The following is a 21,072-nucleotide window of genomic DNA, read 5'->3' as shown; positions in this document are numbered from 1 at the left end:
ATCTCAATTTTCTGTTCTGGGATTCTAAACCTAAAGAGACTCCCAGGAACCCACCCGTCTGTAGAAATGAAAACTGAAAAAACTGTAGAACTGAAAAAGTATTGTTTTCTGAGTCAACCATGAGACAATTCTGGTTAGAGATTTTTTTAAGTGTTTCTCAAGGAAAGATTACATTTATCTCTAATCAGAGATACTTGATCCTGAAATTTAATTTAACTTCCTTGGCATTTAACACTCTCTCTAGTAACATCATTATGATTTTGGTTATCAAATAATATGGGTGATACTTTCAGAGCGAGCAACTGTAAGCTGTTTAGCATAAAATAGAAACATGCCAAGAATTGTCATGGGCAATAGCTCGGAAAACACAATTGTTGAGTTGCTAACTCACATTGGTTTTGTTGTTTCAATAAGTTAATGAGTCTTAATGCTTAAAACATTCTGGTGTTCCTTCATTAATTTATTAATTTATTCAAGAAATAAAGACTGAGAAATTTCTGTGTGCTAGGAACCATTCTAGGCACTATGACACAGAAGTAAATCAGACAAATCCTCTACTTTTTTGTTACTTGCATTCTAATGGAAAAGCAAGCAAAAAAATGAGCAATCAAATAAATAAATAGCATAATTACTGATAATAACAATAGTGCTAGCAAGAAAAGAAAGCAGGTTATGGGCTAGAAGTTGAAAGGTAGGAAGTCAATAGCGTGGCAAGAGAAAGCCTCTGCTAGCAGGTGGCATTTGAGTAGAGACCAGCAAGGACAGGCAGAGACCAGCGACAGCATATGAAGAGAGTGTTCCAGGCAAAGCAGCAGCAAATAATCCTCAGGTGGTGGGTGATAAACCTGACCATTTAGAGAAACAGGAAGTTGGCTAATGTTGCTAAAACGTAGTGAGAGATGATACTTAGGGGTAGGGAATATGTCTGACAGAAACACGGGAGACAGAGCACGCAGAATCAAACATACAGGAAGAGGGAAGGGATTTGCATTTTATTTTTAGTGTAATGAGAAACCATTGGAAAGTGTTAAGCAGGGAGATGACATGACATATTATGTATGAAACCAGCATGTTCTAAGTATATACAAGCATTACCTCAACTAACACCTGCGTAACCTCTGCAAGAGGACCAAAACTAACTCGAGCCTATGCCCTCTTGTGTAATCAGAGTAGAGCTAAGACGGAAGCATGACATCTTGGTTGTTCAACATAACTCATAGTCTGTGTGTCCCCATGTGAGTGGTGAATTAGGCATGATCTGTGCCTATGTTCTAATAGGAAAGGGAATATATTAAACCAATCATCATAACTGGAGAGAGTACAATGAAGAGTACCAGAAGGATACTGAAGGGAAGACACCTTCCATATTTAAAGCACAGAGAGCTTTCAGGTGGAGTAATCAGATAGATCTTCACGAAGGGGTTGTTCCTGAGATAGACATTTCATGAACCAAGGGTTAGAACAGACATGGGAAATATTAATGTTCTTATTAACAAATTGGTTTGCAGGTCTAGCTGGGGCTGTCAACTTTATATCTTTCTTTTTCATGAAGAACCAAGTTACAATGAGGGAAACTGTTAACGATATCTAAGACTACAAATGTACCTTCCCAAAAAGGAGTATTTTTCTGTCTGACATCATAGAGAACCGCACTCACAGAATTGCCTAAGATGAGCCACTGAGTTGGTTTTGGAACTAGAATCAAAGTCCAGCTTTATTTTATCCTCCGTTGATGATTCTCTGGACAGATGACCATGTGCACTTTTTTTGTTTTATTCTAACCCCCAGGTAGTTTGTCTAGCTCAAACTGTATATTGCTGTATATTCAGTATTTTCTCTAAACTACCAAGTAATTGGAACTTAATTTAGAAAATTATATACAATAATAAAATTGCATTAATGATATTTCCCACCATGCTATTAATTTTTATGGTTTATACGGCCATGAAGTGAAACTGGGGCATGGCTACTGGGTAAGCAGTTCCACTAAATTGCTTCCCTTTGGTAAAGGAAGATTCACCAGCATAGCTTCATTAAGAAACAAAACAGTCTTCTTTTTCTGTTTTGTAAGTGCAGGGAAGAAAATGCCATCTTTGGCCTCATCAAAAGAGGCTCCCCATGTTTATTTTAATAGACCGCTCTTCTTCAAGATGCGGTCACACTGCTGCCTCTGCTTGCTGGCCAGTCGCCAAGTGTTTCGATGTTTTTGCATCGGCACCAGCCTTCTGTTATCAAATCCATATTTCTTTAGGCATTAGCTTCAGGATGAGGTGCTTTAAAATAAAAATCCAACACCATACTCAGCATCAACTTGAACTAGCTGTCTGGAAAAAGAAACATTATATTTACGGGTTTTCTTGCTCATTTGTACAACTGATGATCCAACATCACAAGACTTACCCTTGTGGTCCTTCCTCCCTCTGCGCTGCCTCTAAGAATATATCAGAACAGTGGGAGCCCTTGACTGGGCCATCGTTCACACAGCTGGTGAAAGTTGAAAATCATCCTCCAGAGTTCACAGGGTTGTTATTGGGAGAAGTGGTTCAGCATTCCTGAGAATCCCGTGGGAGAACTGCCTCTATGGATTTGCTCCCCTCTCTCTGTCATGCTGACACACGTCCATGACCTGTGGTTTCCAAACTCATACCTCTGCTCCTATTGGCTTAGCCGAAACTTTTAATAGAGCTAACTGTATGTAACTCAGGGATAATTTTATTTTTTTTATTTTTTAAAGATTTTATTTACTTGTTTATTTGAGAGAGAGAGAGTGTGAGTGCAGGGAGGAGCAGAGGGAGAGGGACAAGCAAACTCAGCACTGAGCACAGAGCCTGATGTGGGCCTTGATCTCCCAACCCTGAGATCAGGACCCAAGCTGAAATCAAGAGTCAGATGCTTAACTGACTGAGCCACCCAGGCGCCCCCAGGCATAATTTTAAAATGCCAAGGCTTTTGTTTAGTACTGGAAACTATGGTTGTGTTTAGAAACTGACCTAAAGATATCACTGGGAATGTAAAGTAAGTGGAAGTAGAACAGATGTGTGTCCTCATTTGACTATAAGGATGACAGGGGATGTGTAAGTCACATGCTGTATTAACTTCAGAGTAATTTATAACCATTTTGTAACCATTTTAGAATCATTTAGTCATGTAAAAAATAAAGGGTTAAAGTTTTATCTATCAAAAAGCAAAGTGGGAGGATATCTTAACTGCCATGCAGGGTAAAAATTGTTAATTCAATGAGTAAGAATGTATTGAATGGGTACCGTGTGCTGGAGACTCTGCAAGTCAGGGCAGATACCAAGATGAATGAGTGTCCTGTGCTCTATACAAATTTCCAGTCAAGTGGGAGAAAGACAGACAGACAGACAGGTAAGCAGGTAAATTACCATATAACATGGTAAATGTGATGACTATTTGTTTAGATCTCATTCTGCCCAAAACATGAAACAAAGGGAGTGGATATGTTATTGGAAAGGAGAGAGGTTTGGGTGGGGCGATGTCAGGAGAGTTCCCTAGAGGCCCTTAAGGGTGTGATCATTAAGGACAGAGAGGGTGGTGGATCCCAGACTAGAGGAAGCTGTGTTTGAGATAGGCCACAGAGAAAGAATCCCAGAATTTAATGAAAGACAAATAAATAGAGGCCCTTGTGTAGCTTGGAGAAATAGGCAAATAGTGATGGAAAAACATAAATACCCTTGTAATGTTGCCAGATTAATTGACCTGTTTCAGGACTAGGTAGAACATACTTTGTGTAGTATCACCTGAAAGATACTGTGATATTATCTCCCCCATATTCTATTCGTTTCTGATACACTTCTACCCCCTAAGACATTTCCTCATCTGTCCATCATAGTACCTTTAAAAACTTTTAGAAAGGTATTAGTTCAGATATATATATCCAAAGTCCCTCCTAAGAATATAAAAAATATCCTAGGATGGAGGAACATATTAAAACATTTTCAAATCTTAACTGATAAAGATTTTTGGATTGGTTAGTGGGCCACCTAGAAAAGATGTATATTTTGAACATGGGCAGGCAGGGATTATATCTGAAGCACAGATGACCTTGAAAGAATGAACATTAGGATGAAATAGAAGAAAACAATGAAAAAAATTTAAGATTTTCCAGTGAATGACATCTGCTTGGCAGTAGCCAGGAAGGACAGCTGCATCAAATCAGTAAGGGGGCCTCAATGGCATACAGCGTCCTTATTTGTAGCTAAAAGTCAATAACGAATGTCGTCTGAAGCTGGGATCAGAACTGGCCTAGAGCACATCTCACATCTTCTTTCCAGGTGTCACTATATACCTGTGTAATTATTCTGGGGAAAAGGGGGGGAAAATATAAAAAGTTTAACTAACGCTAGAGGCAAAAAAGAATGTCAGAATTTTCTTTCTAGGACTTGCCATATGTGTCTTCCCTGAAAGCAATTCTTTTTATAGACAAAATTTACCATGGCACACATGGATACCACCTACACAGGTAATCTTCCCACTCACAGGAAATAGAGAGACATCCAGTATGAGTGCAGAAATTCTACCATTATAATGATATCTATAAATGTGACATTTCACAAATGTTACTGTTGGTAGACATGTCTGAGAAGACGTAAAATGTACTCTGGGCCTAGTTTCCCTTCCAGTATCTTAAATTTAACATTTGAATCTGAGCTCTTTCTTTTATTGAATTCCATTCCAAAATAGGGACCTATAAATGCCACTGAGGCAGAATCTACTTCTTCAGAAGCATACAGGAGAATCCCTTAGACATCTCCATGGTACTGTACAAATGTCTGGGTCCCATAAAAGGTAGTTGATTGATCCCATGGACCACTTAGAAATTTAATTCAGACTTTCTTGCACCACCTAGAGGGTTGGATTTTCTGGACTCATGTGAGCCTGTGTGCTGGATTCAGGGGGCTTCTAAGTTTTGCATTTGCTTTAATATTCTTCCCAGAAATATCCAGTATGAGATAGATTCTCGGAGACTTCCTCAGAGCTTTTCGAGTTCTTGAATAGGATTTTTTTTCAGTATCTCTCATTCAAGCAACCTCTAAGAAATTGGAAGGATTTTTTTTTAAACATTTTCTTACTTTAATTCAATTAATTAACATATAATGTATTATTGGTTTCAGAGGTACAGGTCTGTGATTCACTGGTCTTATATAATACCCAGTGCTCTTTACATCATATGCCCTCCTTGAATAGGATTTTTAAGTCTCTGGAGTTCATCCTAGGGAGTGGGAGTGGGGATGAGTCATCACAGAATAAATTCACTTATCTGTAATAGCCTATTGCAGGGTTTCTCAACGTCAGCACTATTGTTACTTGGGGCCAGATAATTCTTTGTTGTGCTCTGCATTGTAGGATGGTCAACAGCATCCCTGTCCTTTACCCCTTAGATGACAGTAGCACCACCACCCCCAGTTGTGACAAGCAAAAAATATATCTCCAGTCATTGCCAAATGTCTGTTGGGAGGAGGGGCTAAAATTGCCCCCAGTTGAGAACCACTTGTCTAATGAAAAGGTGAAGGAAAATGTTTAAGGTAGCAAGAGCTTTGAATTAAGGTTGTGATTCTAGAATCTTGCTCTTTAAGAAACACAAATTAGATCTCTGATTTAGCAGCCTCTGTCATGTGTTCTCATTGTCCCCTGTGCATGTTCTTACTTAGCTATTATTATTGGTGTATTATAATCTCAACTCCTTATTTGATTTTTCCATTATGTTATATATAGTGGGAATTGAATAAATGTTGGCGTGTTAATCAATGAATATGGTAGGTACAGTGCATGATTATACATTATTGTCTGCCATGCCATTCCTGGGTGTTTTCTCTGTAAGGACCTTTGCAGAAACAGATATGCAGCAATGGAGGACCGGCTAAGCTTGCTTCCGTAGCTAGCTGTTCTTCCAAATGCTATTCCTTATTATCTAGTATTCAATGCTTGCCATGTGCTAGGCATCCTCCCATCTGCCAGTGCAGTACACTGTAGTCTTTTCTGAAGAATTTTACAGCTTGAGAAGGGGAAAACTGATCATCACTACAAATAGAAAACTCCTTTTATAAGTACACTTATAAATAAATAATAAAATGAAGAAGGGATTACAAAACCCACAAAACCCTGGGTGAGATCCTTTGCCTTGTCCTACCTCACTAGCCAGTGCTTACAGGTCCAGATCTGTGAATAATAAGGGTACATCCATTTGGTGTCCAGAGATCTTGCATTTTCTAGTATTCCAGAGGGACTATATCTGGAGCACAGATGCATAAGAATGGGACTTCAGCTCCAACCTAAAGGCTGTGTCTGTGCCATCATTTTTTGACAGTTAATATTGGTGAGTGCCCATAATGACAGGGCCCAGACAGGCACTGGATAAGTCCTGTATAGTAGCATCCTACTATACATCCTGTATAGTAGCACTCACAGCTCTTGCAAGGTAGATGTATCATTCCTAATTTGCAGATGAAGAAGGCAATGACTGAGGTGTTTTAGGAATTGGAAGAGCGGGGATTCCCAAAGGTATCTTCTAACTCCAAAACACTTTCTGCCACACCCCAGCATTACTGTCTCTTTTTATTTAATTAGCCATCTGATCTAATGGTCTAATACTGTGCTAGGTGTTTGGAATAAGAAGACGAATGACACATGGTACCTACTTCCAAAGACATCACTGCCTAAAATGGAGAAGTGGCAGGAATAGGTACACAAACAAACACAATGCACTAAAAATCAGTATGAAATAAGTATGTACCAAGTGCTTAAATTGTCTGAAATCATGGAAAGAGTACTGTTTCTCACCTGTCATTCCAAGAAGCATGTAGCGCTCTGCCTATAAGTGTGGTCATGCTAATGAGAAAGTTCAGAGATTACCATTAACTCAGTAGTACTGGCTACCTTCCTGCCCTGCATTAGTAATTTAATAAGGACTTAAAAAAATTAATTATCTTTGCTTGGGGGAAGTAAACAATATATAACCTTAATTCATCTTTTTACCCACAGTGCTCTCTTGTACATTTATTTTGTAATTTCCATTTTAAGAGTTTAGAAACAATAATTTCTGTTGTGCAGTGACAGTGGACACATGCCATCACACCACATTTTGCAAATGCAAAATAAAACTGGGGGGAATTTGTAAGCAGTTGAACAGCAAAGCCCACTTGATATCCTGATCTCTCACCCCAACAAAAAGGCACACAGCAAGGCCACATACAAGGAGAGGGTATCACCTCCCCACTCCAATATGTATGAATGGGTGACAATGTAACCATGGGTACTTCCTGGTCAAGGACAGGTCCTATTTGAAGAGAGGCCTCCATAGTTGCTTGTCTGGAAGCAGCCATTTTACAGTCGAGCAAATTCAGACCTGCTGAGCCAGCGGCTTGCTGGGAAAGGGAGGAGCTTGTCTTTGTTTGGTCTTTAAAGAATATTTGAAGGAATAGCTTTAGGGTGCTTCTCTGAATGTGGGAAGATGGGCAAGATGTCTTCTGTCTAGTATGCAGCTTTTGCTTCTCTAAACTTATATTTTCTTAGTTTCCTATCACTTCTTCTATTTTTCTCTCCCACTCCCATATATTATTTAGTCTCTGTTTTCTCTTGCTTCTTCTTTGCTCATGTTGATCTTTGTCATTCTCCCTTTGGTTTTTGTTGCTGTCCCTATTCCTTAAAATTTTTATGAAGGCAGTTTTCCCCTTTATTTTTAAAATGTGTTGATATTCAGTAGACTTCCTTATAGTATTTCAAGCCTAACTAAAAAAAAATGTTGAGAAAAAGAAAAGTGAACCCGACTTTCTCAAACTTTCTAAAACTTCTGTTGAGAGAAGGGAAAATGTATAGGTCAGTTCTTATTTTTATCTAAGCAGTTTTCCCATCCAAATAGTCAGCATAAGGAATGTAAAAAGATTTAGGGGAATACAGTCATGGTCATGAATAATTCAAATATACATTAAGAATGCAGAACTTTTGGAGCAACCAGTACATTTTATAGAGAATATTGGGAAAACACTAGGGAATGAAAACAAATATCACCTCTTTTTATCATTTTTACTAAAAGGACACACTAAAAAAAATCCCAATTATAAATCACAAAGTACCCTGGAACCATGATTCGGATCTTACTTCTAAAAAGGAGGTTAAATTGAACCACAGCAGTGAGTAGAACTTCTTGCTTTTCACTATTATATTTTCATATCCATCCTTATATACCTTACATAAGCTTTTTTATAAACAACTATGCGAAATTCACCAACTTTTAGGAATTCCAAAAAGTATTCACATCCAGGCATCTGAACTGATTTCACTCTCGAAATATATACATTTATTTTAGGCACTTACTTTAAGTATATCAGGTTTTCAAGAAAATATGATTATCTCCATTTTGATAATCAACCAAACAGGCAGTGAATTTTTCAAAAAGAAGGTTACTAAAGGTCCAGTCATGTTTTCTTCCAAAAGCTAGTGTGATCACGATGTATGGAGATTCCTGGCACCACAATGCTATTATTACCACATTGATACATTCAGTACAATAAAAGATCTACTTACATCATTATACATTCCTTTAACACCTGGTGCCACCTGTAATGACAACAGCCACAGAACTTGGCACAGACTGGATACTCAATAAATGTGTGTTCTTTCCTTTCTTCCTTGAATCTGTCTTATAAGTATTCAGTTTTGATAGTCTTCAAAATGCCATCTATAATTTAACATATAAAACTTATTTTTCTTTCAAGGTTGACAAATAAGCATACCTTTGTTTCAGTCCCTGAAGCACCCTTGGGCTCTTATCTGTTTGAGATTCATCATCTTTTTAAAAGAATATATATATAAAAAATTAAAGATAAAAGAATATATATATTCTATATATATTATATATACGTGTGTGTCTCATGATTACTTTCAATATTTAGCACTAATGTCTTTTTAAAATAATTTCCTTTTTATAAGATTAAAATAAAAATAACTATTTTAAACTTCATCTAGGCCATTTTCTCTGAATAAAAATTTACCTTGTAGGAGATCTTATATACTCACTGGTGTATGGTTAGGTGAGTTCTTCCATTATGATCCTAGAAAGTAGATTAAAAATTTGAAAGTCCTTGGAGAGCCCTGGAATCTGCCACATAATACATTGCTGTAACTAACTGAAATTAATGTGGGTGAAGCTATAGAGTTCTTGCTTTTTCTTCACTAGTGAAATTCTGAGAAAGTCATCCAACCTGGAGAAGGACAGCAATTTATCACTCCAGAGCACCAAAGTTCCAGAAGGAAGGCACACCTCATCGGGTAAGCTATTCTCTTCTGTCGAGTTTAGAGCAGGCCTCTTGGAACAGCCAGCAAGGTCTAATCTTTGAAAGGGTCATGCTTTTAACTTTTCAAACAGAGATGGAATGCCTAGAATATTCCCAAGAGATTCTAAATGTTCCTTAAGGTTGCCTGAGTGTGGCAGTGCAATTATGCAAAGTTCTTGAGAATAATTGGAAATTAAGTTCTTACTAAAATACTTTCTAGGAGCAAAAGCCTAGGTGGTACAAAATAATGATGTTGAGCATCACACACTTCCCCAGAATTGGCTAGGGACTCCAGTCGTCTGCGATTAGATGATGCTGGGATGGTTAGAAAGCCCAGTAATAAAAAAATTACCATTTGCAACAATATGGATGTACCTAAAAGGTATAACATTAAGTGAAATAAGTCAGAGGAAGATAAATACCATATGATTTAAGAATTTAAGAAACAAAACAAATGAACAAACGAGGGAAAAAGAGAAACTAAAAAACAGATTATTGAATACAGAGAACAAACTGGTGGATGCCAGAGGGGAGGTGAGTGGGGTGGGTGGGGTGAAATAGATAAAGGGGATCACTCATCCTGATGAGCACTGAGTAATGTATAGAATAGTTGAATCACTATATTGTATACCTGCAACTAATATAATACTGTGTGTTAATTGTACTTCAATTTTAAAAAAAGTTATTGGATGAAATCTCAGAAATTTGCCCAAATTTCTCATTTTACAAAGGAGGACCCTGAAGCCCAAAAAAAAGTCACATGCCCTGTCTGTGCTTACCATAGACCTGGTTCTAGACCAACAGCCAAGCCGGGACTCTTTCCACGGTACCCTCCTTCCTCCGCCTCAGTGCTCAGTATTCCAGTCTCTCAGTGGGACTGTGTGCTTCCTTCATAGCCCGGCCAGGGGCACTTCACACTTCACTGTTCAGAAAACCTTCCGGCTGAGCTGCCTGAGCCTTACACCAAGTAATTCTGATGCGGATAGTCATGAGACACTCATTAGAAGCCATAAATTGGGAATAAACTCTCAAAACAGCAGGACTGTTTTACATTCATTTGACAAATATTTATTGGATGACTGCTATCATGTAAGCTCAGTCCTATGTCCTGGGGATATATTAGTGAATGAAACAAAGATTCCTGTGTCTTTAGAACGTGATTGGTGCTCTGGAAAAAAAAAAGAAGTACTGTTAAAAATGCCATAGGATATATAAGATTCTATAACATTGTGTAAGTTGGTATAGCCACTGTGGAAAACAGTATGGAGATTCCTCAAAAAATTAAAAATAGAAGTACCACAGGATCCAATAATTCTACTACTGGATATTTACTCAAATAAAATGAAATACTAATTTGAAAAGATACATGCACCCCTGTGTTTATTGCAGTATTATTTACAATAGTCAAGACATGGGAGCAGCCTAAGTGTTCACTGATAGGTAAATGGATAAAGAAGATGTACACACACACACACACACACACACACACACACACACACACACACACAGAAATACACACACTGGAGTATTATGCCACCATAAAAAAAGGATGAGCTCTTGCCATTTGCAACAACAGGAATGGACCTAGAGGGTATTATGCTAAGTGAAATAAGCCAGACTGAGAGAGACAAATACCATATGATTTCATTCATAAGTGGAATCTAAAAAACAAAACAAATGAATAAACAAACAAGAAGAATCAGACCTATAAATACAGAGAACAAACTGATGGTTGCCAGAGGGAAAGAGGTAGGGGAACGGACAAAATAGGTGAAGGGGTGTGGGAGATACAAGCTTCCATTTATGAAATAATTAAGTCATAGCAATAAAGGTCACAGAATAGGGAATAGGGAATAAAATTGATATTGTAATAGTGTTGTCTGGTGACAGATGGCAGCTACACTTGTGGGGAGCACAGCATAACATATAGAGAAGTTGAATCACTGTGTTGTATGCCTAAAACTAATGTAACATTGTATGTGAACTACAGGCAAACAAACAAAAAACCATGACATTAAATAACATACCAATGCAAATAACCAAATGACAAAGATCCTGCGTTAATGTAGTAGGAATACAGTAGTGAGTGGTTCTGAGGAGTTAATGTTCTGTTGTGAATGATCTGAGGGTATTTGGCTGAGTAGCTTAAAGCACAGTAGAAATAAGATCATAGTGTTGTGGTCCAGTAAGGTTTGCTTTGCTCAGTAGCCACAGATTATGTTTCTACCCTGGCCACTCATCTCACAAATGTATTGCCTGATCCAGAGGAATCAATTGGTAAATTCTTCAGCCCCACAGGCATCATAACAAAACCTAGGCCCTCCTGATGATAGATCACTGTATCTTTGAATACTAAGATTCTTTGCTGTGAGTATAACAAAGTATTTCTGTCCAAAATTTATAAAAGGTAACATACTGGCTTACTGAACATCCATGCTATAGGTATGAACATAATCTTCTAGCTAATGCTCCTAACCTGGAACACCCTGCCACATCATAAATAGTACTAGATGAAGCTACTTTGAGAATTACTTAATTAGAGTATACTGTAGTTTGGTCTAGTTGCTTCATCCCATTTATTTGATCTGAAATATCTTTCAGAAAACACTTTGGGGAGGAAAGAATTTATGATCCTAAGCAGATTTCAGCCTCCCAATTGAATAATTAAAAAGAAAACCATTATCACCAGATGTGCATTGGCAGATCCTTTGAACAGATGCTAGATATGATGGATCTGTGGAGCTTGTTAGGCACCTCAAATTCTCTAGGCCTGCACAGAAATGATTCATGTTATTAGGCAATAATATTGGTGATGAAGTTTAATGACATAAACTGGAATGAAAGCAAATGACATCTAAAGGGTTTGGAAAAAACCCAAGAGCAGACCAAAACCATCACAATTTTATGTGAAAAGAAATAATGACGGAATTTGCCATTTTGCCAGTACAAAACTTTCATGGAAGATGCATATTTGAGCACATTCTTGCTGTGGGGGTTGTAAGGGCACAAGTGATATTTATGGATTCTTATGTGAATCTGCCCATTTTTGTGTATCTGTTTAGAATGCTAATCTGTTCTTTCTTCTATTACAGCTACAGTATTTCCCAGTCCAAGTTCTGTTTTGGAAAATACTGGAACAGATACTTTCAATGGCAGTCAAGTCCTTGCCCGGATCCTTAGTTTGGAAAAGGTAATTTCACTCAGTTTTGTAATGGACTGATAATAAATAGCAGTTGAACAAATGCCTCTGAGGTTAATAAAAGGATCTCCCAAGTAGGAAGAGATTTGGGACCCCTCCCATTTGGAGTAGTATCTCAGGAAGATTCTTTTCTCAGGAGCTATTCCATAAAAAAGCTTAATTTTCAGACATTCTGAATTCTTTAACATCTTGGACATTTATTTCTCTGTTAAGTGCCTTAATCAAATTTAAGATTTTCCTTTAGTAAGAAATAAGGTAGCATTATATATAATCTTCTAATTTTCTGAAACAGGGAAGAAAAAAAGGTATATGACAGCAAATGAAGCTTTAATACTCACTAAACTTGCTGCCTCATCCATACAGATAATGCCTTTGGAAAATTTGGAGCTATGGAAAACATCTCCCTAAGTAGTAAAATCCTTTTCTTTAGCATGGTTTGGAGAGTTTACCTATAGATCCTTCATATTTTAAGATTCCAGAATGCAAAAAAGAAAAAAAATTCTATCAGAGGCATAAACTGGCAGCCTGTGAGCTAAATGTGTGTGTGTGTGTATGTGTGTGTGTGTGTGTGTGTGTGTAAGGACTTTAGGAAATTGAATTTGAATACCTTTAGGCAGAATGGGTACCCTTCTGTTGACTACAATCCCCACTTTTCCTTATTGTCTTTCATTCAGCCAGATTCATACATTTATTTGGCTGACCCTTGCTTTATGTGCTCTTCAGAAATTAAAAAGGGATCACTTTTCAACATTTGCTAATAGACTGTCTCTGTCACGCACTGTCTCTCTTTGTCATACACACATATGCATTTTAAATAATGTATTTATGTTTTATGCAGTAGACATTTCTTCCACTTGGATGGAACATAGGATATAGGACATAGCTTTACTTTTATTCATATTCCAGTGATCATAACCTCTGCTGCTTAATATGTCTCTGTTAGTTACCTTTGAATTAACATTCTGTGTAAGTGAGGCATCTCAATATACTGGTTTATGTAAATAAGCCAAAGGACAACATAAAAAAGAATTCCAAGAAAGACATTATTACCCATCAAGGCAATTATGCCAGTGCTGGCTAAAATATAAGACTTTCCCATTCAGTTTATCTAGATGTTGAAAGTCTAGTTCCAACAAGAATAATATTTGAGATACCTGTAGCTCCCTATTTGGCATAAAGAAAACCCCAATATGCCCAGTTAATTCCAATTTAAAGGCTCCCTAAATCAGACCAGTATGTAAATTGGAGAAAGTTATTTTATTCCATTCTATTTCTTACATATTAGTTCCTAGAAGCACAAAGTCTTCACTGGGTCTGTTAAATTCTTTAATATCTAGAGTAACATTGCTATTCTCAAAAATACCGCTTCATTGTATTGAAACTCCCAAGTTCTCTTTCTCATATGGAATGAAATTTCAGAATTTTGTGAGGCAGCACAGAGTCATATATCCAGTGGAGATAAGTCAAAAATGAATTTTCTATGTATAGATACATATTTTTAGAGTAGTTGGAGCAGGGAAGGGATGTAAAAATTAGGATGACATATTGATGCCTGTGTCAGCAATCTCTCTGATTCTTGTTGCTTTCTCTTTACTGCTTTTTGCAACCCTTGCAAAAATGAGTGGAGAAATCATTTTGGAGTGACTTTATGTGTAATGTTAAGAAAGAGGTATGGATGAATGACTAGAAGACTTAAGTGGATCCTGTCTTGCTCTATTCACTTAGAAGTTGCGTCACTCTGGAAGGCAGAGTATAGCTTTTGTGACAGAATCTTAAAGGGGAAGGTAAAGTTAATTGGTCCTCACCTCACAGGGTTATAAGAATTAATTGTTAGGAAGAACCCATTAAACATTATAACTAAGTATAATTGGCTCTGTAAATACCTAAACAACTTAAAGTGGTGAATGTGATCACTATTATACCTGAAATTAGCGCTGTCTCTGTCACTGGTCTGTACTGTGAAATATACGGAGGGCTCATGATTCCATTACAGAAACACTTTCCAGTTATTGCTGTTGTGAATTATATACCTTTATGTGTTTTCATTTATATGTTTTCCTTTTCTCTTCATATGTATAATTCCTAAATGAAGCATTTGCTTTTATAAATGAAATATAATCCATGTTGGTCCACTTCTCTAAAAATCACACTGTGGGTGTTGAATGCCAGAACTCTTCCTCTCTGGAAGTCTTCCAAAGGTGGCAGCCAATTGCCCCATGAAGTGTCACAAAGAGTTAGGACACCCAAGTTTGCTGCTAAATGCCCAGGAAAAACTCAGATTTTTTAAGTCTGAAGATTTTTGTCAGAAGAGATCTGGTGCATTTAGTTTCTCTGGTCAGAGATAGGAAATTAGTTCATTTAAATGAAGTAATCAAATGATATGAATCATTTAAAACATAACAATGACAAGAATTACCATATTCACATATTCTCTTGTAACTTTTCATAAGTAAACCAAATGTATTTTAGTGTTATTTTACTACTAGCTTTAATGCAGGGCCTTTAAAATGGCTATTGTGAAGGCAAGTCAGTTTCCTTGAAGACTAGACTACTTTATATCTCTATTTATTAACATTATTATCCCACTCTTCTCACATATATTTTTAGCTGTTAGAGGAAAATTCAACTTCAGAAGATATACGAAGAGAACTGTGTGAGAGCTATCCAGACTATACCGCTCATTATGCCTTCTCTTGGACAACTCTAGGGAAAAACGTTTTTCACAAATTTTGCCTATCCAATATGACCTTTTTAGAGTCTTCTCTCCATGAACTAACAAACCAGTTCTCTCAGGTGAGTATAAATATTTTAATTTGATCAAGACCTCTTAAGCAATGAAAGGAAATGTATTGTTTCCATTCTTGTATCCACAAAGTGATTCAACCTGAGTGAGAGTAAGTCCATAGCCCACATGGACTGGGAAATGCTGACTGAAATATGTGCTCACCCTTGGCTTGGATTCCTCACACAGAGATTCACACAGTATCTAATTCTAAGTCATGTCTGCTTTCCATTTAAAGGTGCAGGATTGAAATGATTATGCTGTTGAACCAAAAATATTGCATTATGGTTGTAGACACATCTTTGTAGATGGTTTTGCTATATGGTGAACGAAGACTTTTCTCTGAGATATTTAAGTAAGATTACTCAGGCTGTAATGTAAGTTTAATAATTTGACTGTTGGAGCCATGTAACTCTCAGAAATTAGAATAATGGGTTATCTTTTTAATTTTTCTCACTAACATCAAACCTACTTTGAAAAGCTGATTTTTCATGGAACAATATATCCCTCTCCTCAAAACATTGTACATTAGGGGCAAGGACTTTATACTGTAAAGTAGTAATGACCACTTTTATATGCTATTCTTAAACTAGATGCAAAGAAGGCACCCATAGTCTACATTTAATGAAACCCCACATACAATGAAAGATCACAAAAGTACTCAGAATTTTCTTAAAATTTTATAAACAGGAATAAATGAAACATATCCACTTCTGGTATTTTCCTCTTGATTCTCTGAATTTTATTACAATTTTTGTTAAGTACAGAATGCTTGAATTACCTTTAGTAATCTGAGGTTTCTAAATGAAACAGATTAGAGACACTGTTATAATAAGACACTGTTATAATAACCCTAATTCAATATAGTGCACTTAAAATGCTTTCTAAACAAATTGGGCAGTCATGTAGGGTAGAATGTATGCTTAAGAATACATTGTTCAAAATCACATTCTCTGCATGAAAGAACTTGAATTACAACTGAACAAAAGTCTGACTTTACCAGTATGAATGAGTTTATTAAGAAAATTACTTTGGGTTGGAATATAATGAAGAAATACTTTACTTCGAAAGTACTCACTGGATCCTATGATCCAGAGCAGGAGCAAAAGTCACAGTTTTTATTTGTTTGCTTATGTTATAAGATATGACTATTACATAGGTTCACTTACTATAAATCATTTATTATAACTAAAGTTCCTGGTATGGCAACAGAACTTCAGAAGTATTTTCTTCCATTAAGTATGTGTGTATGTGTAATTATAGTAGCAAATATATATAGATTTAAGCATCTCAACCCAAATAATAAATAATACAAAGTTTACTAGAAGATATGTCTGTAACTCCTGAACCAGATCCTAGGGAAAAGCAAAAACATTACTCAGAAGCTAATTTCATTTTAAGAAATTAACTTTAATTTCCAAAAATGCAGTTATAATATTTTGTATAAATATACCTCTGTTAACCAAAATTTTTGGAGGTATAGGAAAAAATCCAATTTTTTGGATTTTTGAAGGATTTTTGAAGGATATGTTTAAGGATATTAGAAATAGTTATAATTTTTCCAAGTGAAGAATGACTTCGAACTATATGACTATCAGAATTATGTGAAAATCTAAATTTTTAATGCTTTTGAAAACAGTAAGCCATGTGATTAAAAATGCTGAACTCCCATTTTGCCCTGTTTGTCATTTTGTAAGATATCAAGTAATCCCAGCAACCAGAAGATAGTATTTCAGGAAATGGTCAAAATGCTGTCCTTCTTCTCACAAGTCCAAGAGCAGACTGCTGTGTGGAAGCTTCTTTCTAGTTTTCCAAATGTGTTCCAGAATGATACAACACTAAGCAGTCTACTTGATGTTCTTCGAAACGCAAATAGGTAAGAAAATGTAAGAATCGAGTAGGACAAATAAGTCTTTTTATATTTTTTAGGGTATTAGTTAAGCAAAGAAAAAACACACTGCAGTCATCAGAGTTATCCAAGAGTATGTGAGGACATGAGGAGGGACACTAATCTTAACAAATCTATTGTCAGTTGTTATTGCAGACCTTCTGAAAAAGAGGTGTGTAACAGGACCAGTAGTAGGTTAGAACATTGGCTCACGCTCATTCAGGGACAACCAGAACTCTGCATTTGGCATTTAAACTGCCCAAGAATAAACTCTCCCATTGGGTTTTAGTTGATACCATTCAATATAAAACAACCTGTTGGTTTGAGTTTTAAACTGAGCCACCTCAGTGGGGTTGGCTCCCCTCATGTGCAGCCAACCTGTAAATGATCTTTCTAAACCTGCATATTGGGTTGGCTTTATTTGACATATATGACCAAAGATTTGAAGTTATTTTTGCAGGAGAAACCCCTTTAAAGGCTATTTTCCTTATAAAAGCATTCAGACTGTGGCCAGCATTTAGAATTTAATGGACTCGCACTTAGGTTTTGACTTGGACTCCTATCTAGCTAATTTGGAAATGTGCATTAAAAATGACAACAACACTACATCCATAACTATCAATTATTGTGTGTCTGTTACATATCAGACACTTTACTGAGCCCCCTATATATACCACATTAAATCCTACAACTAAACTACTAGTTATTTTATAAATGAGCTGACAAGAAGGTCATGAAAATTAAATATTTGATGATTATACAGCAAGGAGGGTTTAAACCTGGGTTTTCTAGCTCTAGAATCCAGTCTGCCTCTCTAATATGTCATTAGGAGCATAATGTATTCCATCTCTAATGTCTGAGATACCAGAAGAGAGTGTTCTCATATTCTTTGGAAAGCTTCCAAGAGCTTATGTTTGTTCAAAGACCTTATAATAAGACCTTATGTTGGTACATTAATCTCATTTGATCCCACAACAATGCTTTGGAATTGAGACAACAGATATCCCATTTTGTAGAAGAGGAAACAAATCCTTTCAAATGACCAGCCCAAGGTTCAAGAACTAGTAAGTGGCAAAGGCAGGACCTGAAGTCAAGGAATCTGAATCCAAGTCCTATGCTCTTTCCACAATAGCCAATCATAACTAAATTACAGAAGAAGCAAGATATTAAGAAGTTTGGTTCTCTAGACTGGTCCTCATTTTAGCACTTAGGGTAATTTTCACCCAGAATTTTGGCACTTCATCCTCTTGCTCTTATTTATATTCTGTCTTAACAAGCAAACAGATAAATCAACTAAAGGAGAATCATTTGAATCATATAGAATAGCAATAAAAAAGAATCAAAGTAACAATCAGACCACAGTAAGACATCACTACACACTCAGTAGAATGAATAAAATTTTAAAAGATGGACAACCCCAACTGTTGGCAAAAATGTAGAACAAACAGAACTCTTTGAAAAACAGTATGATAGCTTCTAATGAAGTTAACAGTAGGCCCCTAGGATGTAGCATTCTACTCTTGGATATTTACCCAATAAAATGAAAACATAGCCCACATGAAGACTGGTACGCTATGTTTACCGCAGACTTATCTGTAATAACTAAAAATTTGGGGTAAAGAGCAAATATCCATAAATAGAAGTGCAAAAGAATTTTAGTTTATTTATACATTGGAATCCTCTCAACAAGAAAAACAGATTACTGAATCATACAATAATGTGAATAAATATTATGAATATTATGCTGGCAAAAGAATCCAGACACCCCCCCAAAAAAAGAACTTACTGGATATATAGATATTATTCAATTTATATGAAGTTCTCAAATGGATAAAATTAATTTATACTGTTAGGAATTAGATCAGTGGATCCCGGGACAACTGGTGGGAGCATGAGGAAACTTTCTGGGGATTATTGAAGTGCTTTGTATCTTATTAGCATGGTGGCTACATGAGTATATACATTTGTTAAAACTCACTGAATTATCACCTAAAATAGGTGCATATTATTGTGTGAATTTTACCTCACTGAAGTTTGGTTAAGAAACAACAAATAAAAAACAAAAATCCCACTAAATAATATTCCATAGGAGGTAGACGATCCAAAAAATACTTTAGAGTTATAAATAAATAAATAAATAAATAAATAAATAAATAAATATTTCAGGCATCATTTTAGTGAAGTAAATTATATAGGATGGGCATTTTACTGTGGTTAATTATCTTAAAATTTAAAATAAAATTATTGTATATTATAGCATTATGCAATACAGCATCTGTCTGGTAATGATTACAAATGTTGTAAAACTGTCTACATAATAATGAAAAAGAACACAGAAGTAGCTAAGAGAAATGGCTTCAAGTTATTTTAAAGTAAATGGCATTTGGGTTACCTGGATGGCTCAGGTCATGATCTCAGTGTTGTGAGACCGGACCCTGTGTAGGGCCCCACGCTGGAGCCTGCTTGGGATTCTCTCTCCCTCTCCCTCTGCTCTTCGCCTCCCCCAGAAGAAAAAAAAGGTAAATGACATTTGACTTTAAACAACTCTTTTTTTTTTAAAAGATTTTATTTATTTATTTGACAGAGAGAGACACAGCGAGAGCAGGAACACAAGCAGGGGGAGTGGGAGAGAGAGAAGCAGGCTTCCCGTGGAGCAGGGAGCCCGATGTGGGGCTCGATCCCAGGACCCTGGGATCATGACCTGAGCTGAAGGCAGACGCTTAATGACTGAGCCACCTAGGCTCCCCTAAGCAACTGTTTTCTTTAAGTGGTCAATATTTAATTTAGTTATTATTGCTAATTTATATACATGTTCTTTCTAATATGGTAGCCCTTGGCTATCTAATATGGCTTTCTAATATGATAATTGCATGTGGATTTTGACTAAAACTCTGAATTTTTAACTTTATTTAAATTGTAAACACTGATATTTGATTCAGTTAATGGTAAATCTTTTTGTATGTTTGAAACAATGTTAGTATATGAACCTACTTTTTCATCTGTCATTATAATGAAATCTAAATGCAGATTAAATATTTTCTTTTCTTTTAAAGATTTATTTTTTTTAGAGAGAGAGTAAGCATGCATGCAAGCAGGGGTAGGGGCAGAGGGAGAGGGAGAGAGATCCTCAAGCAGACTCCCCACTGAGCTCAGAGCCTGACCCAGGGCTGGATCCCAGGACCCTGAGATCATGACCTGAACAGAAATCAGGAATTAGCTACTTAACTGACTGAGGCACCCACACTCCCTGAGATTAAATATTTTCAATGAAAATTTAGCATTTGAGTTGAGATGCTCCAGAAATATAAAATTCATGGTGAATTTTGATAACTTAGAACAATAAAAATCTTTAAATATTTCATTAATTATTTTTATATTGATTAGCTGTTGAAGTGATATTTTGGATGTATTGGATTCAATAGAATATTTTATTAAAATTAATTTCATCTGTTTCATTTAACTTTTTTAACATGACTACTATAAAATTTAAATACGTGACTCGCATTATATTTCTGTTGGAGAGACCTTTTTAAACCATTTTTAAAGATAAATCTTTATTATTGTTATTAAACTGATAGTGTCATTAAGAGCTATAACTTCCTCACATCAATTACTGTATACCAAATTAGGGTCTCATTGGTTTATCTTACCCTTGTTGATCAAGTGGTAGGGGATAAATGAACCCAACAAAAACTTTAGTCATTTCCTTCAAAACTTTTTGTATTATTGAGTTATACATCATTATTAACCCATCACCAAAGCCAGATTATATAATGTTAATCTCATGACAGAAATTAGCAAAAATGAGCAATCTCAAAAAATTCAGGAAGTACATATGGAAAAAATATATGATTGTCACCATTTATGAGAAAGCTGTGCTGAAATACGAATCATGAAAACTCTTTTATAA

At 36.2% G+C, this 21,072-nt stretch overlaps 1 protein-coding gene across 1 annotated transcript in view; it reads left to right on the top strand.

The window, feature by feature from the left end:
• The window catches only part of ABCA12 (ATP binding cassette subfamily A member 12), a 167,792-nt gene that overhangs the window by 54,354 nt on the left and 92,366 nt on the right, over window positions 1–21,072 (top strand). Inside the window, exons 4-7 of the mRNA XM_027590137.2 lie at window positions 9,197–9,288; window positions 12,386–12,483; window positions 15,100–15,285; window positions 16,972–17,150. Coding sequence (XP_027445938.2) covers window positions 9,197–9,288; window positions 12,386–12,483; window positions 15,100–15,285; window positions 16,972–17,150 — 555 coding nt within the window. The remainder of the gene's footprint in view (window positions 1–9,196; window positions 9,289–12,385; window positions 12,484–15,099; window positions 15,286–16,971; window positions 17,151–21,072) is intronic.

This window comes from Zalophus californianus, chromosome 3 (genome assembly GCF_009762305.2).
Source record: "Zalophus californianus isolate mZalCal1 chromosome 3, mZalCal1.pri.v2, whole genome shotgun sequence".
Classification (NCBI taxonomy): Eukaryota; Metazoa; Chordata; class Mammalia; order Carnivora; family Otariidae; genus Zalophus; species Zalophus californianus.
Note: the sequence above shows the minus strand (reverse complement) of the source record. Positions and strands in the feature narration are given on the sequence as shown.